The sequence below is a fragment of the Bufo gargarizans genome, chromosome 7, assembly GCF_014858855.1.
Source record: "Bufo gargarizans isolate SCDJY-AF-19 chromosome 7, ASM1485885v1, whole genome shotgun sequence".
NCBI classification, from domain to species: domain Eukaryota; kingdom Metazoa; phylum Chordata; class Amphibia; order Anura; family Bufonidae; genus Bufo; species Bufo gargarizans.
Genome location: NC_058086.1, coordinates 44012145 through 44031302, shown reverse-complemented (window position 1 = coordinate 44031302; position 19158 = coordinate 44012145). Strand labels below are relative to the sequence as shown.

Genomic DNA, 19158 nt, shown 5'->3' with positions numbered 1-19158 from the left:
ACTTCAGCAAATTGCATTTATCATGTTGTAGACAAAGTTAATATAAGGCACTTACTATTGTATTGTGATTGTCCTTTGCTGGCTGGATTCATTTTTCCATCACATTATACACCGCTCTTTCCAGGGGTCACGACCACCCTGCAATACATAAGCAGTGGCCGTGTTCGCATACTATAGGAAAAAACGGTGTGCATAGGCCTGTGCCTTTTTCTATAGTGTGCAAGCACCGCTGCATTGCAGGGTGGTCGTAACCCCTGAATACGAGCAGTGTATAATGTGATGTAGTATGTGATGGAAAAATAAATCCAGCTACCAAATAAGACCTATTGCAAAGTTGCTTCACTTTTTAATTTAAGACATCGAGACAATAACACATGTGGTTGCCAAGGTGAACAAAGCCTTCAAGTGATATGATTCTGCCTGCCTGCAAACACCAGGGGGAGCTCCTGCACACTTATATAAACTGAATCCTATAATGAAACAATATGCATCTAAGCTCCCCCTAGTGGTGGATGTAAGTGGAGAGCATTTTATTATTTACCGTCATTTCCTTCCACAGAATTTGGCACTCTGTATTAGAGTTCGGACCACTATAGATATATTCTGAAATTAAAGGCGTTTTCCAGAATTTACATATTGATGGCCTATCCTCAGGATCGGTGGGGTGCGGACTGCCGGGACCCCTGCTGAACAGCCGTACGAGGAGGCCACAGCACTCAGGCCTCTTCCTAGGCCAAGTGACATCATGGTCACATGCCCTAGCCGCAGCTGCGATAACAAGCACAACCACCACTATCCAATGGACGAGAGCAGAGAGAAGCTCCGGTGAGCGCAGCACCTGAAGGGAGAAGGGTGCAGGGAGTCAGACCCCTGCTGATCTCATACTTATAACCTATCGTGAGGATAGGTCCTCAATCTGTAAATCCTGGAGAACCCCTTTAATCACCAGAGATTGTTGGACCTTCAGCCTACTTGATAATAAAGGAGGACATTCACTTTGATGTATCACTTATGATTGTGAAGAATAATCATAATATTTGATGGAGTAGATTAGCCAGCATCAAGCCGCTGTGCGGACCTCCCGCTGCTTTATCCTGCACTTCTCTAACCGCCGTCCTGATATGTTGAGCTGCCGGCAGGAGTAGCTGGCATCCGTCTGCCTCACTGGAGCCTTCCCATGACGTGTACAGGTCAGACATTCACACAGCATCTAAATTTCCACTGCTCACTTTTTCTACATTTTAAACCGTCCAAAATCAGCAGACGCCTCCAGATCCGAGGCTGCCAATATATATGCCATCACCTCCGTAACCAGCAGAGCGTGGAGCGCACAACACATGCACAGTAGGAATGTATATCGCCATGCGTTTAATTTGCTTTGGCATTAACTGGGCTGCTGATGGTTCCAGTAATTAAGGCCTCTATTCATGCAGGGGCTATGGGGGATTCTGTGCGTGTTTGCTGTCCTTGAATGGACTCCTGAAGGGGGCAGTGCCATGTGGTTTGGGGCTGAGCGCTGCATTCACTTCTCTGGGATCAATGAAACTTTATATACCTGGAGCAGAGATTTATAGCAGCGCTGGACCAGGTTCACTCTGCAGAGTTAGCTAACTGTGTAGTGTCCAAGTGGTATATGCACCCCACCCCCGTATCTGAACAGAGGAATTAAATAGCTCAAATGTACCTCAATTTACATAGAAATCACCCAGTCACTAATATTCATAAATCATGGACTTTTTATAGACCCAGAGGAGGGATACGGGTTCTTAAGCAAAGTCTTATATTCAGGCAATGCTCCATGGGAAATATGTATGCAAATTAGCTGGGCCTCCCGTCTGAGATAATTGGATAAATAGCAATTCCCTAATGCATTCCTATTATATAGGATGTGGTGCCGGATTTGGGCCCCTACTCCTGGGGGGGACCTGAGAGCTCCTAGATTTGACGGACCTGCTGTGTTAATGTACTGATTCCAGTAATTGTCATTACATCCAATTTCTAACACAATAGTTTCTCAAGGCTTCATTCACATATACAACGGAGGCTCCAGTCAAACACGGCGTACAAAATTGTGATGGACACTATAATAGAATGCCATCAGTGGGTCCTGTCGGCCACTATTTGGGTTGAATTTAAATTTTCTGTTCCTATGGCAAAACAGAGGCACCAAATGTCTGACACAAATGTGAATGAAGCCTGAAAAAGGAATATATATATACTGTAGATTCTGACAACTACTGTCGCGTACATGCATTTCAGTGACATGTGCAATGACATTATAGGACCGGTCCCCACAGCAATGTCTTACTGTCATCTGCCCCCAGAGGGCGCTCTCTTCATACAGGTTTCAATGTCCTTTGTGCACAGATTAAACAGATGTTTACACGGTTCTGTTATACATTAATGAATCGTTCATTCAGATTCGATCCCCGGCCTGCTCTGTACGGATACATCCAGGTCCGTGATCTATGTACAAAGCATCCCGAAAGTCTTTAGACCCTTTCACATTTTCAAATTCTGTTTTTTCCTGATCATTCTGCACTCAGTATCCGATAATGAGAAAGAGAGAACAGAATGTTACAAATTATTTGCTGATTTACTGAAAACAAACATCTAAAATCTCACATTAAGTATTCAGACCCTTTACTGAGGACATAAGTATTCAGCCCCTTTATTCAGTGACATAGGTCTTCAGCCCCTTTATTCAGTGACATAGGTCTTCAGACCCTTTATTCAGTGACATAAGTATTCAGCCCCTTTATTCAGTGACATAGGTCTTCAGCCCCTTTATTCAGTGACATAGGTCTTCAGACCCTTTATTCAGTGACATAAGTATTCAGCCCCTTTATTCAGTGACATAGGTCTTCAGCCCCTTTATTCAGTGACATAGGTCTTCAGACCCTTTATTCAGTGACATAAGTATTCAGACCCTTTATTCAGTGACATAGGTCTTCAGACTCTTTATTCAGTGACATAAGTATTCAGACCCTTTATTCAGTGACATAAGTCTTCAGACCCTTTATTCAGTGACATAAGTCTTCAGACCCTTTATTCAGTGACATAAGTATTCAGACCCTTTATTCAGTGACATAAGTATTTAGACCCTTTACTCAGTGACATAAGTATTCAGACCCTTTATTCAGTGACATAAGTATTCAGACCCTTTATTCAGTGACATAGGTCTTCAGACTCTTTATTCAGTGACATAAGTCTTCAGACCCTTTATTCAGTGACATAAGTCTTCAGACCCTTTATTCAGTGACATAAGTCTTCAGACCCTTTATTCAGTGACATAAGTATTCAGACCCTTTATTCAGTGACATAAGTATTTAGACCCTTTACTCAGGACTTAGTTGAAGCCCCTTTGGCAGTGATTCAGCCTCCAATCTTCTTGGTGACTGAAGGCCACAAGGTTTGCACCTGGATTTGGGGACTTTCTGCCGTTCTTCTCTGCAGATCCTCTCCAGCTCTGTCAGGTTGGATGGGGGCCGTCAGTGGGCAGTCATTTTCAGGTCTCTGTAGAGCAGGGGCGGATTGGCCGTAGACCTCACAGGAAAATTTCCCTCCTCACGGCTGGCCAGTGGATGTTTTTGGGGATGTATTTTGTGCTGCTGGCATTATTTTGTGATTGACTGTGGTATTTGGCTCTGTTGCGGTGGTAAAATGTGCCACAATATGGTATTGCTGGACCAGACTAAAAAACGGGGCCACTTTTAGTATTTTTTCCAGGGCCACTCAAGGACATTCACAGGGTTGTCCCTAAGCCTCTCCTGTGTTATCCTGACTCTGTGCTTAGGGTCATTGTCTTGTTGGAAGGTGAACCTCCAGCCCAGAGCTCTGGGTCAGGTTTTCATTAAGAATATCTTTGTACTTTTCTCCATTCAGCTTTCCTTCCACCCTGACCGGTCTCCCTGTCCCCCAGCATAATGCTGCCATCACCATGCTTCACTGTAGAGATGGTATTGGGAAGGTGATGAGCAGGGCCTGGTTAGAAAATTTAGGCTTGGTTTCATCAGACCAAAGAATCTTGTTTCTCACACTGTGAGAGTCCTTTATGTGCTTTCACATCTTATACTGAGGAGAGGCTTCTTTCTGGCTGCTCTGCTATAAAGCCCAGATTGGTGGAGGCTGCAGTGATGCTTGACCTTCTGGAAGTGTCTCCCATCTGCATTACAGGTTCTTTGGAGCTCCGCCAGAGTGACCATTGGGTTCTTGGTCACCTCTCTTACCAAGGCCCTTCTCATCCAGTTACTTAGTTTGGAGGGGCGGCAGCGTTAGGAAGAGTCCTGGTTGTTCCAAACTTCCTCCATTTAAGAAATATGGAGTTCACTGTGCTCTTGGAGACTTTCAGAATAGCTGAATTTTTTTTTTGTGCACCCTTCTCCAAATCTGTGCCTCCACACAATCCTGTCTCTGAGCTCTACAGGCAGTTCTTTCTATCTCATGGTTTGGTTTTTGCTCAGATACACATTGTCAGCTATGAGACATTATATAGACAGAAAATAAACACCAATAGTAAATGACTCACAGTAGTGAGTACCCGTGCTATTATATAGACAGAGCTGTGTCTTTCCAAATCATGTCCAATCAACTGAACTTACCACAAGTAAGTGCAGAAACATCTCAGATAATCAAGAGATATGGGATGGCCCCAGAGATAAATGTCAAGTATCATAGCAAAAGGTCTGATATCTGAATACTTATGTCTAGGTATGAGTGAATCGACTTTGTTGTAATACTGTACAGAGTTCCTGCTCCGTACAGTATTAGAATGTATTGGCTCCAATGAGCCGAAGTTATTACTTCACGAAGTCACGCGAGACTTCGGGAATTAATTATTACTCTAAAAAAACCTTGGTACCGAACTTGGGTTCGGTTCCTAGTGGTACGCTGGAACTGAAACAGAGTTCGGTACCAAGGTTTTTTACAGTAATCAATAATTGCCGAAATTATTACACAAACTCTCGCGCAACTTTGCGAAGTAATAACTTTGGCTCATCGGAGCCAATAAATTCTAATACTGTACTGTGCAGTATTACAACAAAGTTTTTTGTGAATCAACTTCGGATGTACCATCCCGAGTCGATTTGCTCATACCTACTTATGTCCTTGGAAAATGTTATTTTTTCCTTTATATTAAATTTGCAAACATTTCTTAAATTCACTTTATCAATATGGGGGATTGAGTTCAGAATTATGGGGAAAACTTGACTTTATTTTACCACAAGGAGCAGCATAACAAAATGTGAAAAAAGTGAAAGGGCCTGAAGACTGTCTGAGAGCAGAGTATGTATCAAGAGCACGGAGCCAGGCTTCTGCAGAATCACCTGGAATCACTCCAGCAGTTTATTTGTGGCAGTTTCTTGAGTCAAAGCTTAAAGTGGATTCAAAAGGAATGGTAAATATAAAGGACATTTACTTCTCCTTCCTGCTGGATCCACTTCTGGTTTTGGTTAAAAAAACAAACAGTTTTTCAACCTGCCTGTGCGTTTACAATCTTAAAGGGGTTTTCCCACTAACAAGACTTACTGTATGTCCTATCCTAAGTGTATGATCGCTGCGGACCGACACCTGGGGCCCCCAGAATTAATGTAAACTAAGGTCCTGGAGTCTCTGATGAGAATGGAGCAGTAAGGCACATGTGGGAGACTGCTGAGTACAGTGCTCAACGTTTTATCCCATACAAGTGAATGGAGCAGTGGACACTCATGCCCCCCAGCACTCCATTCATAGGGAACTCTGGGACCTTGTGTTTGACTGTGGGGACCCCCAGCAAACACAGAGGCTTATCCCTTATCTGGTAGACAGGGGATAAGTGTAGTTAGTGTGACAACCCCTTTAAGAGACTGAGTTTGTGAGCAGTGTCAGTAGCTCTCCTTATAATAGTGCTCCATACACAGTGCCCTTAGCGGCACCCCATTAACAGTACTAGCAGAGAGCCAGCAGTGTGCTCCCTCATAATGTCACGGTCCCTCAGGTGACTGGTGTCAGGAGATCAGAGAGACTGGCTGAGCGTGAAGGAATCTAACTGCCTCCTTGATTTCTCTTTATTCAGTGTTGATAGGGTTAATGACCACTTCCCTTTTCTCAGCTGTTGCTCAGTGGTCATCACTTCTACCCTTTAAAGTCTCACCCCACCCTTCTGACTATGCAGTTGATAGCTTCATTTGGGTTTGGCTGAGCTGGTGTGAGGTCGTCTCTGGTTTTCCTGTTCTTCCATCTCTACAGAAGTTAAGTGTTGCGTTTGTTTGTATTTGTTATATTCCCTGCTGTTGTATCTTGGCCTGAGACAAGGCCTGATTCCTGGGGAGGAATGGGTTGTCTCTGGTCCTACGTATACTTATTCCAGGGCCTATACTCGGCTGGGAGTGCATGAGATCTCCTCTATTGTGAGAGACACCTAAATGATTCAGGAAAGTAGGATTACTGGCCAGCACACACTGAAGTAATAACCAGCGGAAAATCTCACCTTCATTCAGTTTCAAAAAAATTAAGGAGAAGATGATGAACTGTAAACTTGGAGTCGAAATGCGAAATAAAAAAATAATGCAGACGAAAAATCTGCTGAGTCTGCACTTGGGTATTGGGCAATTACATACATAGCAAGTCCCTAATATATTTCCTGTATTAAAATTACGCCTTTACGAGCAGAAGCAATGGAATATTGAGAGAAGAAAGCGACCGGGGAAGCATCATGGGTCCCTGTCAGCAGACACAGGTTCTTTTATGATAGCCCTTGTCAGCATAAGCAAGAGATCTGAGGGCCAATCAACAGAGCAGTTAGGATGCCTGGCCCTGTGAGGCAGGCCATGCGGGGGAGTGGTGGTGAGGAGGAAGTGAAGTGTTGCTCCTGGGGGTGGTCCAACCTCTTGGTGCTCCAGTCACCAAATTTGCATACAAATAAAAGTTATAGTTATGCTGCAACGGAACATCTGTTTGTAGCAATAGACAGCTCATTTTGTTCACCATGATCAACTCTACCAGACAGCATGCCTGGTTTAATAGGGTTGACCATTGTAACACTTACGTTGCAGTCATAATACAGATGCTGAAGTTCCAGTAGCCTGGAATTTGATAGTCTGGAAATTCTGGTTATCTGGAATATGCCCAACTGTGGAGGTAAGGCCCTATTTACATTGCACTATGAGCCTCCATTTGGTGTATATGTTGGGAAATACTCCTTAAAAACATATACATAGCGCTCCATTCACCCTTTTGGCTTCGGGCAAGTATATGGTAGATATGTCTCATTGTACGCCTATACAGTGGGACACATCGCAGCTCTCCATCAATACGTGTGGAGATCTTCCCATGTATACGCCAAATGTAGGCTACAAAGACTATGGGATCAGGCACTACAATTACTGGAGCAGTGGTATTGGGTTACCAGGAGGTGCACATCAGGATGCTGCCTGCATTTGCCCCTTTTTTTGTAGAACTTTTATTTTGTGATGCCTTCTATGCCTGATAGTCCGGCAACACACTGGATGTGCAGAATATGGCGCAATGATGGAAAGCTTCTTGCTGACATTTTTTGCACATCAGGGTCCCCAATATTCCATCAGTCAAATGTTATAAAACGCGTGCACCGTTTTCTCAGATGCGGTTATCAGATGCACACTTCCCACATTACTGGCTCAGTAAACAGTGGCACCGTGCCCGCTCCAACGCATCATGTGCAGGCGCATACCTCCGGCTTATCTCCATCCTGAGTGATAATCCCACCCTTTGTGCGACATACGAGCAGCACATGATAAGAGTCGCCCTGTCTCGTTGTTTGCTTTTTCCTGTAGTGTCGTTCAGTGTAAAAGTTTTGTCATTAATTTATATTTTACCTTCCCCGCAGGAGATCGCCCATGTCCAACCATCCCCAAATCTCCAGGGTTAATATACAAGGTCGGTAACCACTTTCTTTCTCATAGCTTCACGGATATATACTTTGATATCAATGTTTGTTCTATTACTTTGCTTCATGTATCCTTTACTGGTCAGGAGTTATATTTCAGTAACATAAAGAGCTGCATTTAAAGTGATGCTAGTTTACTGCCACTTAGCTGCACAGCTTCGCATGTCTGTACTGAGTATGGTGGGAGCCTAAATAAGAATAAGCCTAATGCTAGCCGTACATGTTAGATAGATGTCCGTCCTGACCTTTCCATTACACATGCATGCTCAACTCAGCCAAGTATGCATGTTTTGCACAGGATAGGGTCATAAGTATTTGGTTGGTGGGGGTCCAACCACTGGGAGCATGGGACTGCCAGAAATAGGTGAGTACAGCACTCATCTGTCTCCGCCATTCCCTCTGAGAATTAATGGAGTGGACGAGCACATGTATGAGCACCACTTCATTCAGTTGGGGAACTCGGGTCCCCTGTTCTTGTGATCAGTAGGGGTTCCAGCAGTGAGACCCCCAATAATCAGATACTTGTCCCCTATCCTGTGGATGGGTAATGAGCTTAAGCCCTATAATTCTAACCCTATAAGGGTGAATTCACACATGGCAGAAATTTCTGCAATCCTCCGATACAGCTGAATGGAGCTTGCAGAAATCCATGTACCTGCCGCCGAAACAGTTCAGATGAGCGCGGCTGATTTTCAGTCAAATAAATTCCTGCAAACAAATACTCTTTAGGGGTTAAGCCCCATAGAGACAACCCCTGCAATGGCATGTTACCCATGGGGAAGGAGGGCCAACTTGGGTTCTCGCCTCTTCCATATGGGCTCCCACTCTAAGGGCAATTTTAGGCAGGTGTGTATACTGCAGGAAACGCGTTCCGTTTGGGAACGTGATATCCCGGACTGAGCATTTCTCCTGTGAAAGAGCCGCCGGACATTATATTTATAATGCTGTGTCCAGGGGCATTGCTAGAGTCTCAAAAAATCCAGGGCCCAAGCCCCAATGAATATGGCCCAGTTCTCTAAGTCAACCCCCCTCCCCCCCACACACCGCATTTTGCTGTACTTGCTATACAGCAGCACGTACCTCTCACATCCAGGGCCTCCAGGTGACGTCTCCTCTGATGTAGATCTTCTTTGTCATCATCTTCTCCATTCGGTCCGTACAACTTCTCTCAGCCGCCTCGTCTCTGCAGAGTGTGACACACAGACATCTTAGCTTCCTCACATTTCTATCATCATCCCCCAACCTGGAGTCCCCACAGTGTTATCCTGCTGCTCGCTGTGCCCCCCAATACACCCAGAAACTATCTTGAAGAAGTAATAGTGCTCCTTATAGTCCCCCCAATAATAATTCCCTTCTAGAATGCCCCTATTAGTAATACTGTCCCCTACAGTGCCCCCAGTAGTAGAAGAGCCCTCCAGTATTAATAATACGCTCACAGAGCCCCCAGTAGAAAAAAGGCCCCCTATGTTTCCCCCAGTGGTAATAAAGCTCTCTACAGATCCCCCAGTAGTAATAAGCCCCCCCCCCCCCCATAGTGCTCTTAGTAGAAATAAGGCAGATCTATAAGTCCCTCCTACAGAGCCTCCAGTAGTAATAAGAACGCCTAATGTCCTCTGGATTTATAATACCCCTACAGTGCCCCCAGTATTTATACTGCCCCTTACTGTTATAATGGTCACCCTGAAGTGCCCCAGTATTTATAATGCCCCCTGTAATTATATTCCTCTGTCCACCATACAGGCCCATGTAAATAACATCACACCATCTCTTCTGTCCCCTCCAAAATACAGTCCTATGTAAATAACATCACTCCCCTCCAACATACAGTCCCATGTAAATAACATTATTTCCCTCTCTCCGCCATAGAGTCCCATGTAAATAACATCACACCATCTCTCCAGCCCCCTCCAACATGCAATTGCATGTAAACATCACCCCCTCAACATACAGTCCCATGTAAATAACATCACACAGTCCAAAATACAGTCCCATGTAAATAACATCACCTCTTCCCCTGCCGCCTCCAACATGCAATTTCATGTAAACATCACCCCCTCAACATTAAGTCCCATGTAAATAACATCATTCCCCCCTCGAGCCACCTTTAACATTTAGTCCCATGTAAATAACATCACTCCCTCCCAAAGCCGCCATCAACATACAGTCCCATGTTAATAACATGACCCCCACCTAAGCCACCTCAAACACACAGTCTCATGTAAATAACATCCATCCCTTCAGCACTAACATACAGTCCTAGTTAAATAACCACAACTCCCAGCATTGCTCTGCCTCTCCCTTCACTTACATCTCCTCATGTAGCAGACATCACCACAGCTTCTTCCCCCAGGTCTTCTCCTCTTCACTGCCGTTCTCTCCTGCACTGGTCACATGATGGTGACATCATCGCAGGTACTTCTCAACCACTGCCTGTTTTGCTGGTCACATGACCTGTGATGTCACCACAGGTCCTTCAGATCTTCCAGTGTATTAGATTCAATTGTATTGCTGTCCTGAGGATGACAATACAGTTGTATCTAGCAGGCAGGCAGCAACAGGGGCGTTGCCGTTACTCCTAGAAGCTCCACTTTTACTGCAACTACCGCTCCCTCTGCACTTTGATTGACAGGGACAGGCAGGCGTCATGATGTTTTCACTGCTTGGCCCTGTCAATTAAAGTGCAGAGAGAGCCCAGACTCTAGGTGTAATGGTAACGCCCCTGTTGCTCCTAGAGGCTCATTTGCATATATTAAAACATCATTTTTCTGAGCAATGCGGGCACATATGAACATGGGACCAACACAGATGCCTTCAGCTGCCAAGCGCACACGCAACAGGTCAGCCAGTGCCATAGGTACAAAACTGCTGACAGATGCCCTTTAACAACTGAGGTGAGCAGTTGTTGTCTTATAGCAGACAACTAAAAGGTAACCAACCTTCTCTCATGCAGAATATGGGAAGTGTGGGGGCTGCAGATTCTGTATCTCACTTCTGCTGTATGTCTGAGTACCGTGGCTAAAGAGTACCTGCTTACTGACATCTCCCTAGCACGCACCCATCGTACTCTACACATACACTGCCTCTCCTTATGCACATTACCATACTGCAATACATTACAGGCGATCATTGTAGTAAGGGCTCCATGTGATGGCACAGCGGTGACTGATTCCAAGTGGCAAAAGGCATAATTTAGCAAAATTATACATACATACATACAGGTAATCAATGAAAGGAGCATTAACTTAATAAATAGTAAAGGCAATAATTGCAAGCACACAGCCAAGACAACACAGACGCTGTCCAAATCTGCCACATATACAGGTCCTTCTAAAAAAATTAGCATATTGTGATAAAGTTCATTATTTTCTGTAATGTACTGATAAACATTAGACTTTCATATATTGTAGATTCATTACACACAACTGAAGTAGTTCAAGCCTTTTATTGTTTTAATATTGATGATTTTGGCATACAGCTCATGAAAACCCCAAATTCCTATCTAAAAAAATTAGCATATCATGAAAAGGTTCTCTAAACGAGCTATTAACCTAATCATCTGAATCAACTAATTAACTCTAAACACCTGCAAAAGATTCCTGAGGCTTTTAAAAACTCCCAGCCTGGTTCATTACTCAAAACCGCAATCATGGGTAAGACTGCCGACCTGACTGCTGTCCAGAAGGCCATCATTGACACCCTCAAGCAAGAGGGTGAGACACAGAAAGAAATGTCTGAACGAATAGGCTGTTCCCAGAGTGCTGCATCAAGGCACCTCAGTGGGAAGTCTGTGGGAAGGAAAAAGTGTGGCAGGAAACGCTGCACAACGAGAAGAGGTGACCGGACCCTGAGGAAGATTGTGGAGAAGGACCGATTCCAGACCTTGGGGGACCTGCGGAAGCAGTGGACTGAGTCTGGAGTAGAAACATCCAGAGCCACCGTGTACAGGCGTGTGCAGAAAATGGGCTACAGGTGCCTCATTCCCCAGAAACAGCGGCAGAAGCGCCTGACCTGGGCTACAGAGAAGCAGCACTGGACTGTTGCATGTCATTCGGAAATCAAGGTGCCAGAGTCTGGAGGAAGACTGGGGAGAGGGAAATGCCAAAATGGCTGAAGTCCAGTGTCAAGTCCCCACAGTCAGTAATGGTCTGGGGTGCCATGTCAGCTGCTGGTGTTGGTCCACTGTGTTTTATCAAGGGCAGGGTCAATGCAGCTAGCTATCAGGAGATTTTGGAGCACTTCATGCTTCCATCTGCTGAAAAGCTTTATGGAGATGAAGATGTCATTTTTCAGCACGACCTGGCACCTGCTCACAGCGCCAAAACCACTGGTTAATGGTTTACTGACCATGGTATTACTGGGCTCAATTGGCCTGCCAACTCTCCTGACCTGAACCCCATAAAGAATCTGTGGGATATTGGGAAGAGAAAGTTGAGAGACGCAAGACCCAACACTCTGGATGAGCTTAAGGCCGCTATCGAAGCCTCCTGGGCCTCCATAACACCTCAGCAGTGCCACAGGCTGATTGCCTCCATGCCACGCCGCATTGAAGCCGTCATTTCTGCAAAAGGATTCCCGACCAAGTATTGAGTGCAGAACTGAACATAATTATTTGAAGGTTGACTTTTTTTGTATTAAAAACACTTTTCTTTTATTGGTCGGATGAAATATGCTAATTTTTTTAGATAGAAATGTGGGGTTTTCATGAGGTGTATGCCAAAATCATCAATATTAAAACAATAAAAGGCTTGAACTACTTCAGTTGTGTGTAATGAATCTAAAATATATGAAAGTCTAATGTTTATCAGTACATTACAGAAAATAATGAACTTTATCACAATATGCTAATTTTTTTAGAAGGACCTGTACTGCAGCTTCCTCTGCCTTCAGATGCTGTGGACCCGCTCACCGCACACCATGTCCTTTGCCAGGTTGTGAACTGCAGCACTTCCTGCAATGGAAGGCAGGCACCACGCGGCCGCCGCCAGATTTTTGCCGCTCTGTCCATGCCAAAGTTCCAGGGCCAAAATCCACCGTGTGAACAGCCTCCTTGATTAATCTGATTGGATTAGTGGACATGACTGTAGTCAGAGCGGCAAGAATTTACTCAAAGTTCAGTTGCTTTTCCCTGAGCGCTATAGCATCCAAGCAATGCAGGGACAATATCCTTGAGGAGGAAGGTCCTGGCAGGGCATTACCAAGACTTCTTTTATCACAGTGTATGCCTAATCAGTGGAACTCACAGTCTGGAATGCAGAATTAGAAATACATAGCTGCTTTCTTCCAGAAACAGTGCGACATCTGTCCATCGATTGTGTCTGGTAATGCAGCTAAAGTCAATTTAAATGAATGGGGCTCAGCTGAAATACCGAACACAAACTATGGAAATTGGGGTAATGGAGGCTTCGAGATGCATATGTGAAATGTATCGGGAGCTTTACATTTATAGTTGTGTTTAGTAGACGTGTCTTCTGTAAGTTACCCAGAACAGTGCCACACAGTGACGGATTTAATGTACTGCACCCTCAGCCCAGTTTCCATCCAATTCCCTAGACCTGTCATGCATGTGAAACTCGAAAATTTAGAATACCATGCAAAAGTCAATTTATTTCAGTAATGCAAATTAAAATGAATTGCATTAATGCAGCTTAAAATTAGAATTTTGTGAAAAGGTTCAATATTCTAGGCTCAAAGTGTCGCCCTCTAGTCAGCTAATTAATCCATACCCCCTGAGCAAAGGGGACCTCAAAATTGTGACTTCGGGGTTTTATAAATTGTAGCCATAATCATCCAAATAATATTATACCAAATAAAGGCTTGAAATATCTCGCTTTGCCTGTAACGAGTCTCATATGTTAGTTTCACCTTTTAAGTTGCATTACTGAAATAAATGAACTTTGCGCGATATTCACTTTTTTCGGGTTTCACCTGTATATGTCTGTGACATGTAACCTGAAGATGTACTCACTACAGTATGAACAGCGTCTCCCGGACTCCTCCATGGAGCTCATTAAATGGCACTTTAGGTTGCGACTGATCTTGTGAAAAGTGGGCAATTTGCTGGAACTTGTGGTTGTCAAAACTCAGTGCGAGGTAACATGTTATCACGTAGAAGAACCTGTAAGGCAATGATCACTGGGTGACAACCCACGTGGGAGCTGTAATGGTGGCCATACTGGTTGTCACCCAGCTTTCCCAGAGACAGATTAGAGAACAGCGAGTCAAGGATTTATATATACTGGTGATCTATAGGCTAAAAAGCTTCCCTGAAGCTTACATAACTCCCATTCTGTCATGACGTGGGAAGATTTACATATAGGCTCGTAAGACGCTCCCTCTTCATATGAGATCACCTCGTATTTCAGGTCTGCTGTCTTAATGATGTGTCTGGAGGCAGCTGTAATGGCGTCTTGTGTGCCGACGGAAGTCTCTTTGGATGGTGTGATCGGCCGCATTTTATAAGGCAGCTGTTATGTCTGCATTTACAATATCTGCTTGTATCTCTGCATGTGCTGTGTTTTCATGTATTATATACAGGTCAGTGTTGGCTTCTTAAAAGGGGGTGTCCCGCGATTATAGAATGATTTAGGGTACTTTCACACTTGCGTTAAAGTTTTCCGGTATTGAGTTCCGTCCTCAGGGGTCAATACTGGAAAAAAAACTGATCAGTTTTACCCTAATGCATTCTGAATGGAGAGCATTCTGTTCAGGAAGCATCAGTTCAGTTCTTCTTACGTTTTTTGGCTGGAGAAAATACCGCAGCATGCTGTAGTTTTCTCTCCGGCCAAAAATCCTGAACACTTAGTGGAATGCCGGATCCAAACCCAAGTGCTCCGGCAAAATGGATCCGGTGTTGCGGTCTGCGCATGGGCAGACCTTTAAAGATGAGAACAAAATAAATACTGAATCAGTTTTTCCAGATGACAACCAGAAAGACAAATCCGCTATTGAAATGCATTTGTGAGACGGATCCGTATCCGTCCCACAAATGCATCCGCTTGCGGATGCATTCAGTTTTGCGACTGAACTGCCTGCCGGAATCCTCTGCCGCAAGTATGAAAGTACCCTAACTCTGTTGGATCACCCAAAATATAACACATCTTTAATAGCAATATTTATTAACTCTTCCTGTGTCCAGTTATGGCGCCTCCTGCTGTAAAATCCTTGTTATGGTGCCCCCTAATATTACATACCTGTTATGACACTCTCTGGTGTTACATACTTGTTTTTATGGCTCTCCCTAATGTTACATACTTATTATGGCGCCCCCTAATGTTACATACTTATTATGGCGCCCCCTAATGTTACATACTTATTTTGGCGCCCCCTAATGTGTTAAAAAGTTAATACGGTTGAAAAAAGACATAAATCCATCAAGTTCAAGTGTTACTGTAAACTGGTTCTGGTAGAAGATTAGATGTCAACCCAATTTTGGCACAAACACAACTTATCATTTTCCAGCCAAATGTGACTCTCAGTCATAGGGTCCTGAAAAGAGCAGAATGCGCTATCAGTCACATGGTCCTCGGTAATGGCACCCTTATCTCAGCTAAGTATTTCTCAGAACCGGCTCTGGGGATATTTCAGACCACGATGACACGGTGGGACAAGACTCTCTGTCTCCCCCTTCCTGCAGCAGCGAGTATGACCCCTCCACTGATGTCTCCGGTTTGATTATCATTAACCTTGACTTGCTTCCACTTCTGCTTTATTATAATGCCCTCACTTACTGGAACTACAGCAAAGCTACTTCTCCATTTACTGGAATTACATAGTAATGAAACACTTCACTCTTTTCCATAATTCTGGAGAGGATTTGCTGACCTGACCGCAGTTTGTACAAATTCTAATCCTAATTTTCATATGCAAATTAAGAAACTTGAATATTGCAGTTGTGTCTGTGTGATACCATTGTGTTCTGTGCTCAAAAACAGCACAGAAATCAAGATCAGAGAAGTCTGTAGACTGGTCACACCTGTAAGGCTGGGTTCACACGGGCGTTGCGGGTGACGTGCGGGAAAAGATGAGGGTGCGTTGCGGGAAAATGCACGATTTTTCCCCGCGAGTGCAAAGCATTTTAATGCGTTTTGCACGCGCGTGAGAAAAATCGGCATGTTTGGTACCCAGACCCGAACCCGGACTTCTTCACAGAAGTTCGGGTTTGGTATTCTGTTGATGTTATTATTTTCCCTTATAACATGGTTATAAGGGAAAATAATAGCATTCTTAATAAAGAATGCATAGTAAAATGTCCATTGAGGGGTTAAAAATAATAAACTAATTTAACTCACCCCATCCACTTGGTCGCATAACGGATCTCCTCTTCTTACTTCAGGACCTGGCAAAAGGACCTTTAATGACGTCACTGCGCTTATCACATGGTCCATCACCCTGGTGATGGACCATGTGATGGATCATGTGATGAGCGCAGTGACATCAACAAAGGTCCTTCTCCTCCCAGGTCATCAAAGAAGAAGAAAGAAGAGATGCCGGCTGCGCGAAGTGGATGAGGTGAGTTTAATTTTTATTATTTTTTTAACCCCTCCAGTGCTATTGTACTATGCATTCTGTATTAATAATGCTATTATTTTCCCTTATAACCATGTTATAAGGGAAAATAATAATGATTGGGTCCCCATCCCGATTGTCTCCTAGCAACCGTGCGTGAAAATCGCACCGCATCCGCACTTGCTTGTGGATGCTTGCGATTTTCACACAGCCCCATTCACTTCTATGGGGCCTGCGTTGCGTGAAAAAGGCACAATATAGAGCATGCTGCGATTTTCACACAACGCACGTGAAAATCACCACTCATGTGCACAGCCCCATAGAAATGAATGGGTCCGGATTTAGTGCGGGTGCAATGCGTTCACCTCACGCATCGCACCCGTGCAGAAAACTCGCCCGTGTGAAAGGGGCCTAACATGGCCGGTCAGCCTTCTGCAGTGATATAACTGTAGATAAGCGTAATACATGGCTGTTTGCATCTGCTGGCATTGGTCCGTCACTTGGGGCTTCTGGTAACATCTCATTTAAAGGGCCACGTCAACCCAAACCAAAAATAGATGCCTAGATACTGTTGTATGATTCCAGCCCCCTAAATAGGATCTGCCAGCTCTCCTGAAATGTCTGTTTTAGTAAATTCTTGCATGTCCCAGGAAATAACAATGCTGTATACTATGTTGTGCCATTCCCCTGCTATTCCTCCTGGAAATGTATGAATAAACTGACAGCTGGGTGTTGCCATTCCCTTATCAAAAGGTGTGTGTCCGGTCCGGCCACCACCAAGCCGGCTCCCCATAGAAGTAAATGGGAGTGCACCGCTCATGACAGGCCACTGCTCCCATTCACTTCTATGGGCTCAATGTAAATAGCTGATCGCTGGCCCCATAGAAAATGAATGGAGGGGGTTGCGTATGCGCAGTGTGCCCTCCTTTATTTTGGGGGCTCGGTTCTCGATATAGGTGTGGGTCCCAGCGCACCTATAAGACAATGGGGGCATATCCTAGCGATGTGCCCCCATTGTCTGTCATGAGACAACCTCTTTAAGGAAAAAACTTAAATCAATCCGTAGTAGTCAGCCGCACATGTGAATATACAGTGAGGAACAGAAGTATATGAACACCCTGCGATTTTGCAAGTTCTCCGACTTAGAAATCATGGATGGTTCTGAAATTCACATTGTAGGTGCATTCCCACTCTGAGGCCTCTTTCAGACGGCCTTTTTTTTTATTTTTTCTGTTTACGAGCCGTTTTTTGTGTTTCGTATAAGGTTCATATATGGAACCATTCATTTCAATGGTTCCGCAAAAAAAGGGAATGTACTCCGTATGCATTCCTTTTCCGTATTTCCGTTTTTCCCTTCGTTGAAAGATAGAACATGTCCTATTATTGCCCGCAAATCACGTTCCGTGACTCCATTTAAGTCAATGGGTCCGCAAAAAAAAGTAACGCATACGGAAATGCATCCATATGTCTACCGTATCCGTTCCGTTTTTGCAGAACCATCTATTGAAAATGTAATGCCCAGCCCAATTTATGTAAATGTAATTACTGTTAATGCCATATGGAAAAACTGAACAGAAACAAAAAACGGAACAATGTATATGTGAAAAACGGACCGCAAAACACTGAAAAAGCCATACGGTCGTGTGAAAGAGGCCTGAGAGACAGAATAAAAAATATAAAAAATCTGGAAATCACATTGTATGATTTTTAAAGAGTGTATTTGTCTTGCACGGCTGAACATAAGTATTTGAACACCTGAGAAAATCAGTGTTAATATTTGGTGCAGACGCCTTTGTTTGCAATTACAGAGGTCAAACGTTTCCTGTAGTTCTTGACCAGGTTTGCACACACTGCAGCAGGGATTTCGGCCGACTCCTCCACATTGATCTCCTCTAGATCTGTCAGCTTTCGGGGCTGTCGCTGAGCAACACGGAGTTTCAGCTCCCTCCAAAGATGTTCTATTGGATTTAGGTCTGGAGACTGGCTAGGCCACTCCAGAACCTTGATATGCTTCTTACAGAGCCACTCCTTGGTTATCCTGGCTGTGTGCTTCGGGTCGTTGTCATGTTGGAAGACCCAGCCACGACCCATCTTCTATGCTCTGACTGAGAGAGGTTGTTGCTCAAAATCTCACAATTAATGGCCCCATTTATCCTCTCCTTAAAACAGTGCAACTATACATTGATTGTAAATTGTCTGCTTTGAACTGCCGAAAACATATTGCCCTATGTTTGTGGTTGTACTGTCTGTGGCACTTGCAGTGCCTTACTTTGTTTTGTTTATTATGCTTAAAATAATAAAATTTATTTAAAAAAAAAACAAAAAAAAACAAAAAAAAACAAAACAGTGCAGTCGTCCTGTCCCCTTCGCAGAAAAGTACCCCCAAAGCATGATGTTACCCCCCCCCCCCCCCATGCTATCACAGTAGGGATGGTGTTCTTGGGATGCAACTCATCCTTATTTTTCCTCCAAACACGAGTGAAGTTTAGACCAAAAAAGTTCTACTTTGGTCTCATCTGACCACATGACTTTCTCCCATGCCTCCTCTGGATCATCCAGATGGTCATTGGCAGACTTCAGACGGGCCTGGACATGTGATGACTTGAGCAGGGGAACCTTCCGTGCAATGCATGATTTGAAACCATGACGGTGTAGTGTTCTACCGACCGTGACCTTTGAAACTGTGGTCCCAGCTCTCTTCATGTCATTGACCAGCTCCTCCCTTGTAGTTCTGGGCTGATTCCTCA

At 44.2% G+C, this 19158-nt stretch overlaps 1 protein-coding gene across 3 annotated transcripts in view; it reads left to right on the top strand.

Annotated features, from left to right (window-relative positions):
* PDE4B (phosphodiesterase 4B) overlaps window positions 1-19158 on the top strand; it is a 272125-nt gene that overhangs the window by 175893 nt on the left and 77074 nt on the right. For all 3 annotated transcript variants that reach the window (XM_044301445.1, XM_044301446.1, XM_044301447.1), the window contains one exon: window positions 7847-7896. In XM_044301445.1, coding sequence (XP_044157380.1) covers window positions 7847-7896 — 50 coding nt within the window. The remainder of the gene's footprint in view (window positions 1-7846; window positions 7897-19158) is intronic.